Raw genomic sequence first — 14,101 nt, 5'->3', positions numbered from 1 at the left:
ACCCTCATGCTAAGTGTCAAAGATTCTCGACCTATTCGGGTGAGTTATAAGTGAGCTAAGCTCTTATGCCTTCAGACTCTTGAGTCATTCGACCAAGTTATAAGTGAGTGAAACCCTCACACTAAGTGTCAAAGACTCTCGACCCGTTCGGGCGAGTTATAAGTGAGCTAACTCTCATGACTCCAGACTCTTGAGTCATTCTGCCAAGTTATAAGTAATCGAATCCCTCGCGCTAAATCTCAAAGACTCTCGACCCGTTCGGACGAGTTATAAGTGAGCTAAGCTCACACGACTCCAGAGTCTTGAGCCGTTCGGCCAAGTTATAAGCGAGCGAAACTCTTGCGCTAAGTGTCAAAGACTCTCGACCCGTTTGGGCAAGTTATAAGTGAGCTAAGTGTTGGATCAAGACGCATGTGAGAGAGAGGTAAATCACGTGGTTTTCAAAAACTTTTTCTTTTCGGTTTTGAAATCAAAGTATACGTATTGGAAAAACACGAAAACAAAAAGTAAGTAAAAAGACATATTCGGATTTACTTAGTTCGGAGTCTTCGGCAACTCCTTCTCTAAGACCCAGGTCCCCCTGACTTATCGACGGGTAATTCACTAATAATTTCTTCCAGAACTATCATAAGAGGGGATCAAATACAAAAAAGGAATCAGAAGAGTGTAACAAGCTACATTTTCTGTTTATAGAAATTAAGTACAGAACTTAAGCTTTGTTACCAAACACTTTTTGTAGGCAGTCAGCTCGAACTTGGTGTTTAGACAACTTCTCGATGGAAGTCGAATGTAGTACAGTCATAGCAGGGCAGTAGCAAGAAGCCGGAGCAGTCGGAATATCAATCGAACACGTAGAAGCTCGTATATTAGTTGTTCTTGAATGCTTGGTCGAGACATCCTTATAAAGAGTGTGGAAGGAGCTTTCTATAGTCTTGAAGGCACCTTCCATACGTAAAAATCTATCCCGAACTAATTGCCCCTTATTGTCGACTCATTTTGAATTCTATCCATTGGAAGGAGTCTTTCATAACGTCGAAGACGCCTTCCATGAACATTACTGAAGGTGTCTTCCAATGCTTGAAAGCACCTCGAGTATTGTTCACCAGAGACATTTTTGCTCCTTTTGCCCTGTAAGTTAGGTTAGTTCAACACGACAATATCTAACCTGCAAAACAAGGTTAGCACAATAATAATAATATGATTAATTTATGACTTACACCCTGCCCTCCATACCAGGATCTAGTTAATCTCAATTTAGGTTTCTGAAATGTACCTAAATTAGATCGACACCTATTGTCCCCTCAACCAAGACACATTCTCACTTAGTCACTCTCCTCAGTGACTTACCTTCACTTATCGTGTGTCAAGTTATCTCCTTGGCGTTAATCTAACCCGCCAGGCCTTTCTGCTGGAATTGCACATCCGGATTTCCTCCCATCGAAAATCGAACATCCCGATCTTCTGCCAAAATTGTGCATCCGGACTTCCCTCCTGCCAGAATCACACATTTGGACTTTGCTACTCGGGAATCGCACATCCCAACTGGACTTTCTGCCTAGTGTCAGGTCATTTTGGCTCGTTAAGTTAGTCAATAATGCACACTTGGTAACAAGGTTAGATCATAATACAACTATAACTTTAATTTACTTATCATTTATCAAAATCTGAGTTAGATCATTAGTGCAAATTGCACCAATATTAAGCTCTCACCGCTCCAGTCGTGTTATAAGCAAGCGAGGCATTCCTACTAAGTGCTCAAGATGCACGTGCTGCTCGACCGTGTTATAAGCGAACTCAACTATCGTTCTACATATCACACGGACAAATCTAAAAAGCCAAGTCTCCTACGTTAAGGATAAGCTAAAAGATCGCAAGACTCTAGAACAGAGAACTCAAAAGTGCCGAACGGGCGTGTATGGATTCATACTTAGAAATTTTTACAGAGTGCCTTTTGTAAAATATCGGAAAATAGACGAATATTAATAAGGGAATTTTTCGGAATTTTTGGAAATTTTTCCGAAATTTTTCGGAGCTCGTACGGACGAGTTGACGGGGATAAAAACAGGGTTCGGAAAAGCCTGTTTAGGCTACCCATTTAAGTGAGGAAAAGATTTATTTAATTATTTCTTTTTCCTTTTTCTTATTTGTTTTCTTTCCCTCGTCGTTTCTCTCTTACCCGAGCGCACCCTTTCTCCTCGCGCCGACGCCGATTCCTCTGTGCCCTAATCGCCGGCCACTCGGCGGTTCCCTCCTCTCCTCTCCCACGCGTGCATAAGCCGGACCAAGGGAGAAGCCGACTCCTTCTTCTCTCTGTGCTTCTTCTCTCTGTGCTTGTGCCCGTGCGACACCGCTGGTCCCTTGCCGCTGCCCTAGCGCCTAGCCACCTCGCGCCGCCACCACTGCCGACGCCGACCCTCTTTCACTTTGCCCTAGCCGCCGGCGATGCACAGAGCAGCGCCGCACCCCTCGTTGCCCTAGCCGACGCCTTCTCCCCTTCACCGACGCCGATCCAGCCGAGCCCTAAGGCTGGCTGCCACCACTGCGTTGTACCTTAGGTCGCCCGGAGTCAGTGCCGCTCCTCCCTGTGCCGCCTCATTTGTGCTTGTGCCCTAGCCACCTTGCCAACGCCAGTGAGCGCCTTGCTGCGATCTTTGCTGGTGCTGTCCGAGACCAGTGTCTCGGGGACGAAGATTTGTCACAGCCGACGCTCTCCCTTCTGTTCTCTGTGCTGCTACGGCCGATCATCACTGAAGGACCTCACTGTGCCGCCTTTCCTCTGTTCCTGATCAATCTTCCTTTGTGGTGGAATTAGGTCACAGTTGAGGTAAGATTGGATTCTTGGTTTTGGATTTCTGTTTTTGATCAGGATAGTGTATCTGGATTTCAGTAGTAATTAATTAATTGTTGGCAGCAACAACTCTAAGTTGGGCAGCAATGTGGTGAATTCCGCAGCAGGAACTTGCTGTGGGGTTGTGCTGTGGTTGGGTAGTCAGTCCATTTGGTGGCTATTGGTTCTTGTAACGACTGTGAATTGAGGTAAGGTGTAGTGCAGTTGTTTCTTTTGCTATAGTATGCACCGAATTGAAGGAAGGTTAGGAAAATGAAATTGGATTTGAAATTATTATGTTAGGTCGGATATATATAAATATATATAGACCTTGATCAATAGAAGGGTGGATAGGGTTAGGGTTAATGAGTTTAACTCTAATTGATTAATGAAATTATGATTTGGTTTAGTTAATGGAGGCATGATAGAATTAACTAAATTAAATATTGTGACACAGGATTTTGACACGAGACGGGTATCTCGGAGTCGGATTGGACATTTCTTATTGGAGGCGGGTACTTTTGATTTTTTTTTGTCTTTGATATGCTTAGTAATGAAATTAACATGTTGTATTAATTATGTCCTTTATTTGTTTCGGTTAGTCACTACCCAATATCTGATACAGGATTGATTGATTGCTTGATTTGCATCCCATGTATACTTTATTTGTTTATACATGCTTATAGGGGGTAGTGATATACCATGCTTTACCATGTTCAGGACCTAGGTTTTATACCTTCTGTGTACCTTTGGATTGTTTTGATTCGTTGACCTATGATACATTTTTATATACATGTGGATTAGGTCAGGATATTTTGTGGTTAGTGCCATGCACCATTTGTTGGGACCTTGACGTCCGCTAGAGGGGGGGTGAATAGCGTCTCACCCAAATCGTCACTTCCTACACTTGTTAGTACGCAGCGGAATACAAAAACAAACTAACAAATACGAAAGTTAACCTAAAACAAGAAGGAAGAAGACAACACACCAAACACAAACCCTAACACAAGGCGTTTACGTGGTTCGGAGATAAAGCTCCTACTCCACGGCTGTCCGTAAGGTGGACGATCCCGATCCGTCGGTGGATGATTCCCCGGAGAACTTCCGGCTAGCTCACGTAGCTCCTTGTGGGTGGAGAAACCTCGCCACAACCTCGTACAAGCACGCTAGATCACTTGGGCACTTGGAGACTCTAATTAGGGTTAACCACCACTAATTTCGTCAACTCAAACCAAACTCCCAAGCTTTGGTTTTATAGCCCGCGGGTTGAAAACCCCCGCCTACCAGTCGACTGCTAAAACATGCAGTCGACTGTCCTCTGTGGAAATTCGACCGTTACACCCCAACGGCTCGATTTCACACATTCTGTTCGCTGCTAGTCGACTGCCCCAGTCGACTGCTACAGTACTGCTACAGTAACGCTACAGTACTGCTACAGTAAACCCTAATTCTAGTATTTTACTCCGAGTACAATCTCTCAGCACTCGTCCCTGCCCGACCAACCTAGACCTAGCCTTCTAGCCTCCTCCATCAGCCTTGCGTCCCTCGGATGCCTCCTCATCCTTCACGTCTTGCCTTCTGGAGCTTCCATCGGCCTTGTCATTGTTGTCGGGTCTTCCTTTGCCAAGAGGTCGCGCCTCCGGGACTTCATCCATTGCCAAGTCACACTTGGACTTACGTTGCCAAGACTACATGCTTGGACTTACACCGCCAAGACTCATCCTTGGACTTTCCTCCTTTGCCAAGATCACACTTGGATTTACGTTGCCAAGACTACATGCTTGGACTTACACCGCCAAGACTCACCCTTGGACTTTCCTTGTTGTACCTGTATCCTGTACACTCACAATGCATATCAAATACAACAATAAACCTAACTTAAACCTTTGCCCAAACATCAAAACCTAGGGTACCCAGATTGCTCCAACACCATTTGCATGATTGCATGCTGTGCGATAGTCCGCTCCATTATTGTTGAGCAAATCGCCAGTTACATGGATCTGCACACACCACCACTCATGGGTTAGTGGTCGATTCAGGCTGAGTGTGCTGCAGCAGGGACTCTGTTAGGCACCGTTGGTCCGCTCATGGGTAGTGTGACACAACGTGTTATCCGGCAGAGATTCCTCCCCGTCTTTGAGTACCGGGAGATGAGAGCATTGCGCTCCCCCATTTATGATTTGGGGTAGGAGGATAGGTGTACTCCGACAGCATCCCGTCCACTCGATCACTCATCAGGAGTAGTGACGACAGAGTGCACGGTTGTCACAGCCCTACCCACTCGGCCTCACTATTGTGTGTGAGATGATCGACTGGCGTCAGGGGTGACCAGGACGCATCATTGGCATCATATGCATGATGCATTTATTGCTTGTGTTTGTGCTTGCTGCATTTATATGCTGCATATTGTTTGGATACCTATGTTTGACATGCATACAGGATTCCTATACCACTCGGACTGTTTGTCCTTATACACAGGTCCTGGTTAGTACAGTTCCTCTCCTGTTTACTTCAGATGCATATTTATATCTTTCTTATATCAGGAGACTGTACGCATGATTAGTGTTAGGTGTTATTTCTTTACTTTGCATATCAATTATACATGCTGAGTGTTGGACTCACCCCGCCTCCATTATTGATATTTTCAGGTTGATGCTGTCAAGAGAGAGTTCCAGTTGCTGGTCTCTGCAGACGTCGAGGATATGATTGGTTTTCTTTTGGTTTCTTTTCTGTTCTAGACTGTTTTGAACTTGTTATGTTTTGAATTATTCTACTTATGGACATTGTATGGATTTTATTATGTCGATGGATTTAGATTTGGATTTATTCTACTACATGCCTGCCTGGACGGCAGAAGAGGTGAGTTCATCGGATTTGAGCTTTACGAGTGTAGTTGAGTAGGGTGGATTTCAAGTCAGAGTACTATAGTTTGTGATTACTATTATTAACTGCGTGGTTGTGACAGCCAGAGGCTGAATATCTATATAAACTGCGTGGTGATTGTTTTTATTTATTGTTATTATTCCAGCCGCCTGTGGCTGAGGTATATGAGGATGTAGAAAAGTTTCAGATTGTCCACCGTACAGGGGAGATGCTGCCGAAATTTTCTCGGACAGGGACTCCTCTGGGGCGTGACACCTTTAGCGGGTACAAGAAGTTTCTCACAAACTGATAAAAAGAACTATGCAAGATAGTCAAGCATGTCGTCCAGGAGCGAATCCGCGATCTTCTCCCTTTTATAATTTTGGTTGACATCTCAAGCGGGAGGTAGCCGTCGTCCTTCAACTGTTGGAGGTACTTCACCCTAAAGGATTCCAGCCGATCAGGCTCCTCCTCCTTGAACTTGTTGAATTCAGCCTTGGATGCCTCCAACTCGACCTTCAAGTGACCTGCTCAATGTTTTTCTCACCAAATATTCATTTGTGCTCCTCGAGCTAGAGCTCGCTTGCCATTTGCTCAGTGGTTCGGCTAACCTACTCGGCCGCTAACTTGGCTTCTACCTCTTCAAGCTTCTTTGCCAAGACCCGAGCCTCCTTGTTTTGATATCCAGGTCTTCAATGGCTCAGTGCTTCCTGATATTGGCAGAATTAATCTTTGACTCAAAGTAATTAGGGGTGAGCATTCGCTTAATTCGATCTATAAATTAACCTAATTAACCAAAAATTGATTTAATATTGGCTAACCGAATCGAATCAAAGTTTTACTAAAATCGAATTAACCAAATCAAATTAACAATTGATTATTTCGGTTAACACAATATTAACCGAATTTATTTTAAAAAATAATTTAAAAAATTATACAAAATTAATACCAAATTAATTGAATTAATCAAATGCTCACGCCTAAAAGTGATGAGCCTGCTCATCACTCCCAAAAAAAAAACTAAAAGTGATGAGCCTGCTTGATTAACCGATCGAGTTGAAGGGTCTAATCATGATTCTTGTTCTGTTCTACTGTGAGTGCCCGCTCGAACCCCAGCAGCTGCTCAGAGCTCGTGTCTAAGTATTTCTTTAGTTGGGTCACCTCTGCAATTAGCTGCTCTACTCGAGCCCGTGAGATGTTTGTTTGCCCGACCATGGCTCGCAACTACTGGTTCTCGTGTTCCAAGAAAGCCAGCCTCTAGCACATAGTCAAACTCTCCACCCAGTACTACAATCGAAAGAAGCTAATTACGCCGATCGAGAAAAGTAAAGAAAAGATTCGGCTAAACTTACCCCAGTTGTTTTCTGACTAAAACTACTAACAAGCTCCCCATGCGAAATGGTCGTTGCTCTGGCCCTAGCGTCTGCCTAGGTCTGTGCTAAGGGATCTTGAATTTTGATTTGATGCTCTGGGGAGCACGGCTCAGCATCGCCTAAATGGAGCCACTCATCGATGGGCAAGCGGATGATGCCCCTGATATGTCTGCGAACGCTCGGATCTAAGGGCTCTGAGGTGGCCTGACCCTTGGGCTTGGACATGGAGGACGGACAAATAATGGAAGTGAGGGCTTCTGTGCTGACCGACGGAGGCTGCAAATAGGAGATTGGCGGCGCGAATATCACCCCGACCGATAGCCCAGATAAAGAGGGAGTCTGGTCAGAAGGAGGAGTCGGTAAGATAGCCTCCCTCTCGGAAATAGTAGAGGAAGAAGTCTCATCCCAACGGAAATGGAGACCTGTATAGTAGAAGTTGTCGAGCAGGAGGAAGACTCTGCTCAGTGCCTCTTACGATATATTAATGGCATGCCAAAGATGGCCGACCAGGACCACGGCCGGCGAGAAGGCATTGTGATACGAAAAGAATCTGCCGGGCAACTGAATGTATACTTTCCGGGTAATATATGGAGTGTTATGACTATACAATGCTACCATTTTTTAATAACACAGACTTAAAGTTGAGTGACTAACGTCAAACCTTTGCTTATTTGGATCGTGCAGGGGGAAATTATTCCTCTATTTTCAGTGATCGCCAAGCTGCGGCAGTCGCAGGATTGAATGAGCAATATAATTGACACTGCAAACTCTTTGCTGGCTGGTATAAAGGATTCACCTCCACCTGCCTCAACCTCCAAAGAAAACCTCAGGGTAGAAATATTGGTTAGCAACAATTTATCAGCTGACCGCATGCTGAGTGGGGATACCTCAAGGGAATGGGACGTTGGCATTCCAGACCTGTCCAACGACCACCAGTTCAAGCTGAAATGGAGTTCATCTAAGAAGAGGAAATATCCAAGAGAAGTGAGTCTTGAAGATGTTTTCCCCCTTCAGAAATAACACTCTGTAATGCGCAGATGTGGATGTTAGGGCTCACTCACAGGAGCATATCCCTGTGGAAGCTTTGTGCTGACCAAGTCATCGACAGTGTCGATCATGAGAAGTGCAAGATCAGTAGTGATCCCCATTTCAGTGCTCCTGTGATTCTTTCGAGCTTGGTGATGTGCCAGTGATGTTTCCACAATTGTACATCCCCTAAACCTCGGGGGAATGTGATACTTATTTGAGGATCGTCCACAACCTTGGTGGATGCAGTTTTCAAGCATCTTCATGTGTTGTCACGCAAGGAATTTTCAAAAACGAATAAAGTCCCTGAGCTGACAAATTCAACATTTACAATCTTGGATATTTTGTCTCTCGCTTCTTTTTTTTTTTTCCTTTTCAAACTTACATGGTGTTTGACAAGGGTGAACATTCAATTAATTTGATCCATAAATTAAATAAATTAATCAAAAGCTAATTTACTATTGGCTGATCGAACCCGTGATTCTGCTACAATGAAAATGACAATTTTGACGGTTTGTTATAATAAAAGTTGATTGCGTTCATTCTAGATGTCTCTCTTAATTCGTTCTTAAATAATGTGAGGGACCATCAAATAAGTAGGGCATGGAAAGAGACAATTTTTTTTTTTGCTTTGACTTTGTGAAGCAATATCTAAAAGCGATGACAGTGACAATTATAAAGTCAGCTGGCTGTCCATTTTTACCCTCTATTTCACAAATTTAGCAGTTAATTGGTCTCCAGGTCAACGAAATTCCAGCCAATATCGTCTTTAATTCGTCCGCTCGACCTTGTGGCCGGTGTTTAAAGGAGATTGGTTTGAATTTTAAAGCCCTCCTATTTACCTGACTGAATTTCCAGAGCAAAGCAGATTTATCTCCTTTGGTCAAATTTGCTCCAAAATCACATCCACCAAAACCAGGTAGAGATATCCTCTCCACAAAATCAGTGGAAAAAAAACTTTTTTGTCCTATCTGAAGCATGTGAAGCTTAGTGTTCAAGGTCAAGTCACGGCAAGGGGGAAAAAGAAAATCCAGGGAAAAGTGGTGGTCCATGAATGAGTTTTAGTGGTACGCAAGCTCGAGGATGGCAAGGAAATTAGGTTGAACAGCAATTGGTAAGCATGTGCACACCATCGAGCAATAATCTGCAAGCGTAAGTGCATGACAAGGTGATACAATCGTATGATCGACAAAACATTGTCCCCACGAATATAGTCCAGTTGATACTTGGATTTGGATGATAAATTTTCATATGAGAGCAAGGACTAAATTCTCACAGGAACAATCCTTTAGGAAATAAAATTTCTTCATGTTTCAATAGCTTCATTTTATTATTATGGGAGCAAGAGTGAAAAACGTTTGAGATGAGTAGTCATCCTAAATCATAAAACATTAAAAAAAAAAAGTAAAATCATAATTTTCTCTTTTTTCTATTCTTTTTTTTCATTCTTCCACCTTCCTTATTCCAAATAAACATAGTTTAAGGATTTCTTTTCCCTCTCCTCTCCTCTCCTCTCCTCTCCTCTCACTGCAAGTAAGCATACCCAAAGAGCAAGAGAAAAGGTATACGCATTTACTCAGCAGCTTGAGTCCACTCTAGTTCACTTCTTTTCCCATTTCCAAACCCATCAAGAAAAGGGCAAAGTACGACAAGTGTAAGAGAATCCAGAACTCATCAAGACAGCAATTAGACTATAGCCCCAAATTCTGATAAAGCCGAGTGGTTGATTGAAACGGGATTCCATCTCTGTCCAAGCATAGCATATTACACTGTCAGCGGTGAGATAGTAAAGAATATCTAATATCGGTATCTGATCCTTCTCTTCATTCTCTTAATGATGAATTAGACGCCACTGGAACTATAACAAAACACTACCAATTTAATGATGAATTCAAACAGGACAATTTTTCAAAATCTACATACCCAAGTTTCATTATGCCCAAATCATGCATCCCAGTTTCTAAATAGCCAATAGGCAATTTTTTTACACATTTTTTGCCATACCCAAAATACAACTACTAAACACCTTAATATGAGCCAAAACAACTTCAAACTATAAAATAAGACTAAATTTACAGGAGTATGGACGATGAACTTAAGTTATGTACCCGGGAGCCTAAAAGGTTAAAATCTAGTTTTACTTTGTTATTTGAAGCGGCTTTAGTCCATTAAATTGTTTTGGATGATAAAAACAATGATAATAGAGGTATTCTGAGTTTAAAAAGAGTAGGTGAGAGAATATGCACCTTTTGGGGCATTTGCAGATTGGAATGGCGTAATTGAACAAAAATGAAACCTTCCTGTGTGATATTGAAATTTTACTTTTATGGACTAGCCCATTCATGGTTCAAGGAAAACTGAAGGATGAGGCAAAGGACTAGGATGCAACTCAATTCTCTTGCCTTCAACTAGAATCAGATTCTTCCACAGAGACCCAAGGAGGGTGACCCCAAGCTGAAGCAGATGAAAAAGAATCCATGATCTTTAAATGAATGCAACAGCTTTATGTTCACTTTTCAAGCATCTCATCTCGCACTCCTCTGCCAAACAAATACATCTGCTATCTGCATCATGTCACACAAGGCAAGTTTCAGTAGAAAACAAGGAAACAGTTTTAATTATAGCTTAGAGATGATTCAGCCTGATGACTCTTTCATTTTGCTCAGTTTTACTGCATGACTATGAGGATGAATATCGATTGCAATGGCTGCTACAGGAGGATCAAGCGAGCTTTGATGCAGATGCAAGGTTATACATGACACAATCCTTCATAAAATCATGTAAATAAAAGATCTATGTTGTAGATGTGCAATAAGGTGACCTTCTACTTATTCATTTGGGTACTGAAGAGTTGGAGAGCCATTTGGTGGAGAAGCAGCACTGCAGGGTAAGAGTGTGCGGAACCTTCATCCCCCAAGATATTGCAATTCAATTAAGGAAGAAGATTAATCGACGAGTTGAGATCATGGAGATCAAGGAAGTGGAGGTTACCAACGATGGAGCTGTAGCTCTGAAGCAACTGTAAACTTGTCCTTATGGATCAGGCATGATTCTCTAATCTTAATTGTGTAGGTAGATACATAAAAGAAGTTTATGATGATGATAGGCATACCATAGTGTAATGTTTGCATGAAGAGAGAGAAACATAAACTTGTCCTTATGGATCAGGCATGATTCTCTAATCTTAATTGTAGGTAGATACATAACAGAAGTTTATGATGATGACGGGGATATACCATGGTGTAATATTTGCATGAAAAAGGAACGTATCTTGTGGCCAAGTTATTTAGTATGTATTCAGGGAAATGGAAACCTACAAACTACTGTGTAAAATTATCTTAGTAAGTAAAATTAGAGACCATGTAATGTCATCTGTAAAGGAAATATCTAGACTAACAAGGAGAGTGAACAGAAATGTTACCAGCTCATACTGTTAGAAAAGGTTGTAAATGGATTTCTGATTGGATTATCCATATCTGAAGAAATTACGTATTGGATTGATCAGGATCATAAATGATTCTAACAATTCTTCACTGGGTCTGGTATGAGTATAAATCTCCAATTCATATATCTCTGTTTGGAGAAACTCTTTCCCTAAAAATGTGGTTTGATTAGTAAATTAGTAACAATATTTTCAATCCATCCAACTGCATCCACAAATAATATAAATTTTTCTATCTAACATAACAAGATGATATAAGACCAACAGCAGTTCAAACTTTAATACAAACGGATGAATCTCTCCAACAATTTGATTTTCCAAGACATCGATTTTGGTGAATCATAGAAACATTCCATCTCTATGTTCATCAAATGAAAGGAAGCTATAAAGGCAAGTAAAGGAGATACATTTACATGCTTACTTTGTAAGGTCTAGAACAGTTTATAACAGAAAATATGACACCTCTAGAGAGGCACTTCAAGTTGCTCAAAATTTAAACCTACTAAATGAAACCCTAATAACTTCGATAGAATTTGATTGTTTATCAAATATATAAATATATCAAACACAAATGGTATTAGTCCAGCAGCAAATGAAAACCAGATATGGAAGGGCAACCTTATCATGACTAACCATCAATTACTAGCACTAGTTTGTTTATCTCTCAATAGTGTGCATGCCTTGTATGGATGAGCGCTCATATGTATCTCCAGCAGTGTGATAGCATTAGCTCGGTGTGCATGGGATTCTTTAAGCTACAAAAACGTCCAACTACTCATTCGTTGAGAGAACCTAAACAAGTAACTAATCCTGGTAAAATCATAGTCATTTCTACAAATTCTCTAATCAAAAAACATATAACCACAATAGCCTTGTTTCCCTAGATAACTAAGATTTGAAATTAAATATTGAATAACTAGAATTTTTAAAATACATAAAGAATGAGATCCAATTCATTTTACATAACTGAAATATTTATAGTGATGAAATTCATTGTGACCGTTCCCAAGGTATTTCAAGCACATTGTTGTCGATCTACACAATCAAGTCAATATTTTGCCTGTAACACCAACATATCTCTAATAACTCAGAGAATCTTTCAAGTTAATCCACAAGTAAAGAACCAAAGAACACTAATCAATCAGCATGTGGTAATGTTGTATTATTTAAATCAAGTCAAAATTAAGATAGAATATGTCCATATTTAATGGATATGCTTTGAATCAAGTCAAAATCTCAATGCATAATTTAAGGATCCATGGCATGATTTAGGATCAGATTAGTTTCTCCTACTACTATATAAAGACAAGTATAGCCTATGCTTGTAATCAAGTTTTAGATTATTAGCAATATGACAAAAAATTGATTCTCAATTTTTTGTCTCTTCCTCATCTAAGTTGCTGCTATCGAGTGTTCTCTTTTGTCTCTTCTTCATCTAAACGCTATCAGGTAAATGCTTATTCCGCTAGCAGAAAAGATTTCAATCTACACGAAGCCAAGAACATCGTGGATTCAGAAAGATAATCAACACTTGAAGAACTAACCAAAAGCAAAAAACAGTCTTTGTCCTCTAAGCGAAGAAATGAAGTGGTATGAAACTAGAAAAGAATTTCGTGCGGGATCGGCATCAGTGTCTACGCCTTCTTATAGCGGGCTACCGCGACCTTATTGGGGAGGAACCCGATGAGGCGGTACATGAAACCACTCGTGAATCCGATGAGACCACCGGTCATCATAGAGGGTACCCGGAAGTTGAGCTTGATCCTGACAGCGGACCGATAAATTCTTCTCCGATTTAAGAGAAACAGCATACCTAACCCTAATTTGAGGAATTTAGATTCAGAACCAAGGAGCAGAGAGATAAGGGTACCAGATAGGTAGTCGACGGTGACAAAAACGCCGGTGATGGTGAAGAGGCGGAGGTAGCCGAGGGTGTTGAAGTTGGTATCACCGTGTATTCCGACTTCTCCGCTGCCTTGCTGTCCGTGTTCATCCTATCGCCACCACATTGCGCCGCGATCTTCGAGCTCTCGCATGAACATGCCAATATGCCATGGAGCGTACCTTGCGATCCGAGCCTTATCTCAGAAGTGGGAATGTGGGACGCGAGGCCCAAACTTCACACACCTTACCCCAACTGCTATTAGTTGTTTAATTTTTTTTTATAATCTAAATACTCAATTCGTACCACCCAACTTATTCGGAAGTCTTTCAATAATTTTTGAGTAAATTATTGGACCACCCGTCTTTGGTCATGTAAGACCCTGTAATATCAAATCGATACTTCACTTGTGAACATAAATTTATGAGTTTTTTCTACCCATAGGTACTTCGGTCCATCGTTGCTTAGCCTAAGTTTTCTACTAAATTCAACGTGCATGTCCCAGCAAAGGATCAATCTGTGACACTTTCTTTAGTTTTACTACATCTTAATCACTGTCTCATGCCCGCGGGATGACCCAACTACTTTTAAGCACTTTACATACATTCGTATGAATATTTCTCCACAATCCCATTAGTTGATATAGTTAATACTTAAATGATATAGATGCAAAATATCTGTTTAATCTT

The 14,101-nt window shown here is 41.4% G+C and overlaps 1 protein-coding gene and 1 long non-coding RNA gene across 3 annotated transcripts; one reads left to right on the top strand and one right to left on the bottom strand.

The window, feature by feature from the left end:
• Positions 1-9,550: 9,550 nt before the first annotated feature.
• Positions 9,551-13,680, bottom strand: LOC122012667. 2 transcript variants are annotated; one of them, XR_006120288.1, is made up of 4 exons: positions 13,401-13,680; positions 11,510-11,682; positions 10,335-10,652; positions 9,551-9,834 (listed from the first exon to the last, which is right to left on the bottom strand). It is a non-coding gene; the product is annotated as an uncharacterized LOC122012667 (long non-coding RNA). The 2 variants fall into 2 exon arrangements; XR_006120289.1 differs by lacking the exon at positions 13,401-13,680 and adding an exon at positions 13,075-13,366.
• On the top strand, positions 10,552-11,197 carry LOC122012666. The gene is made up of 3 exons (XM_042569273.1): positions 10,552-10,671; positions 10,755-10,836; positions 10,938-11,197. Exons 1-3 carry the CDS (start codon positions 10,594-10,596, stop codon positions 11,111-11,113), a joined length of 336 nt encoding a protein of 111 aa, XP_042425207.1. The 5' UTR covers positions 10,552-10,593; the 3' UTR covers positions 11,114-11,197.
• Positions 13,681-14,101: the final 421 nt, after the last annotated feature.

This window comes from Zingiber officinale, chromosome 8A (assembly GCF_018446385.1).
Source record: "Zingiber officinale cultivar Zhangliang chromosome 8A, Zo_v1.1, whole genome shotgun sequence".
NCBI classification, from domain to species: domain Eukaryota; kingdom Viridiplantae; phylum Streptophyta; class Magnoliopsida; order Zingiberales; family Zingiberaceae; genus Zingiber; species Zingiber officinale.
The sequence above is the reverse complement of the archived record's forward strand: the minus strand, read 5'-3'. Positions and strand labels throughout refer to the sequence as shown.

Excerpts from the sequence above, each read along its gene's own strand:
- LOC122012666 (XM_042569273.1), top strand. The coding sequence starts at position 10,594 with ATGTTCACTTTTCAAGCATCTCATCTCGCACTCCTCTGCCAAACAAAT. Across the intron at positions 10,672-10,754 it reads TCTGCATCATGTCACACAAG|TTTTACTGCATGACTATGAG; the intron begins GCAAGTTTCAGT and ends CATTTTGCTCAG. Across the intron at positions 10,837-10,937 it reads AGCTTTGATGCAGATGCAAG|AGTTGGAGAGCCATTTGGTG; the intron begins GTTATACATGAC and ends TGGGTACTGAAG.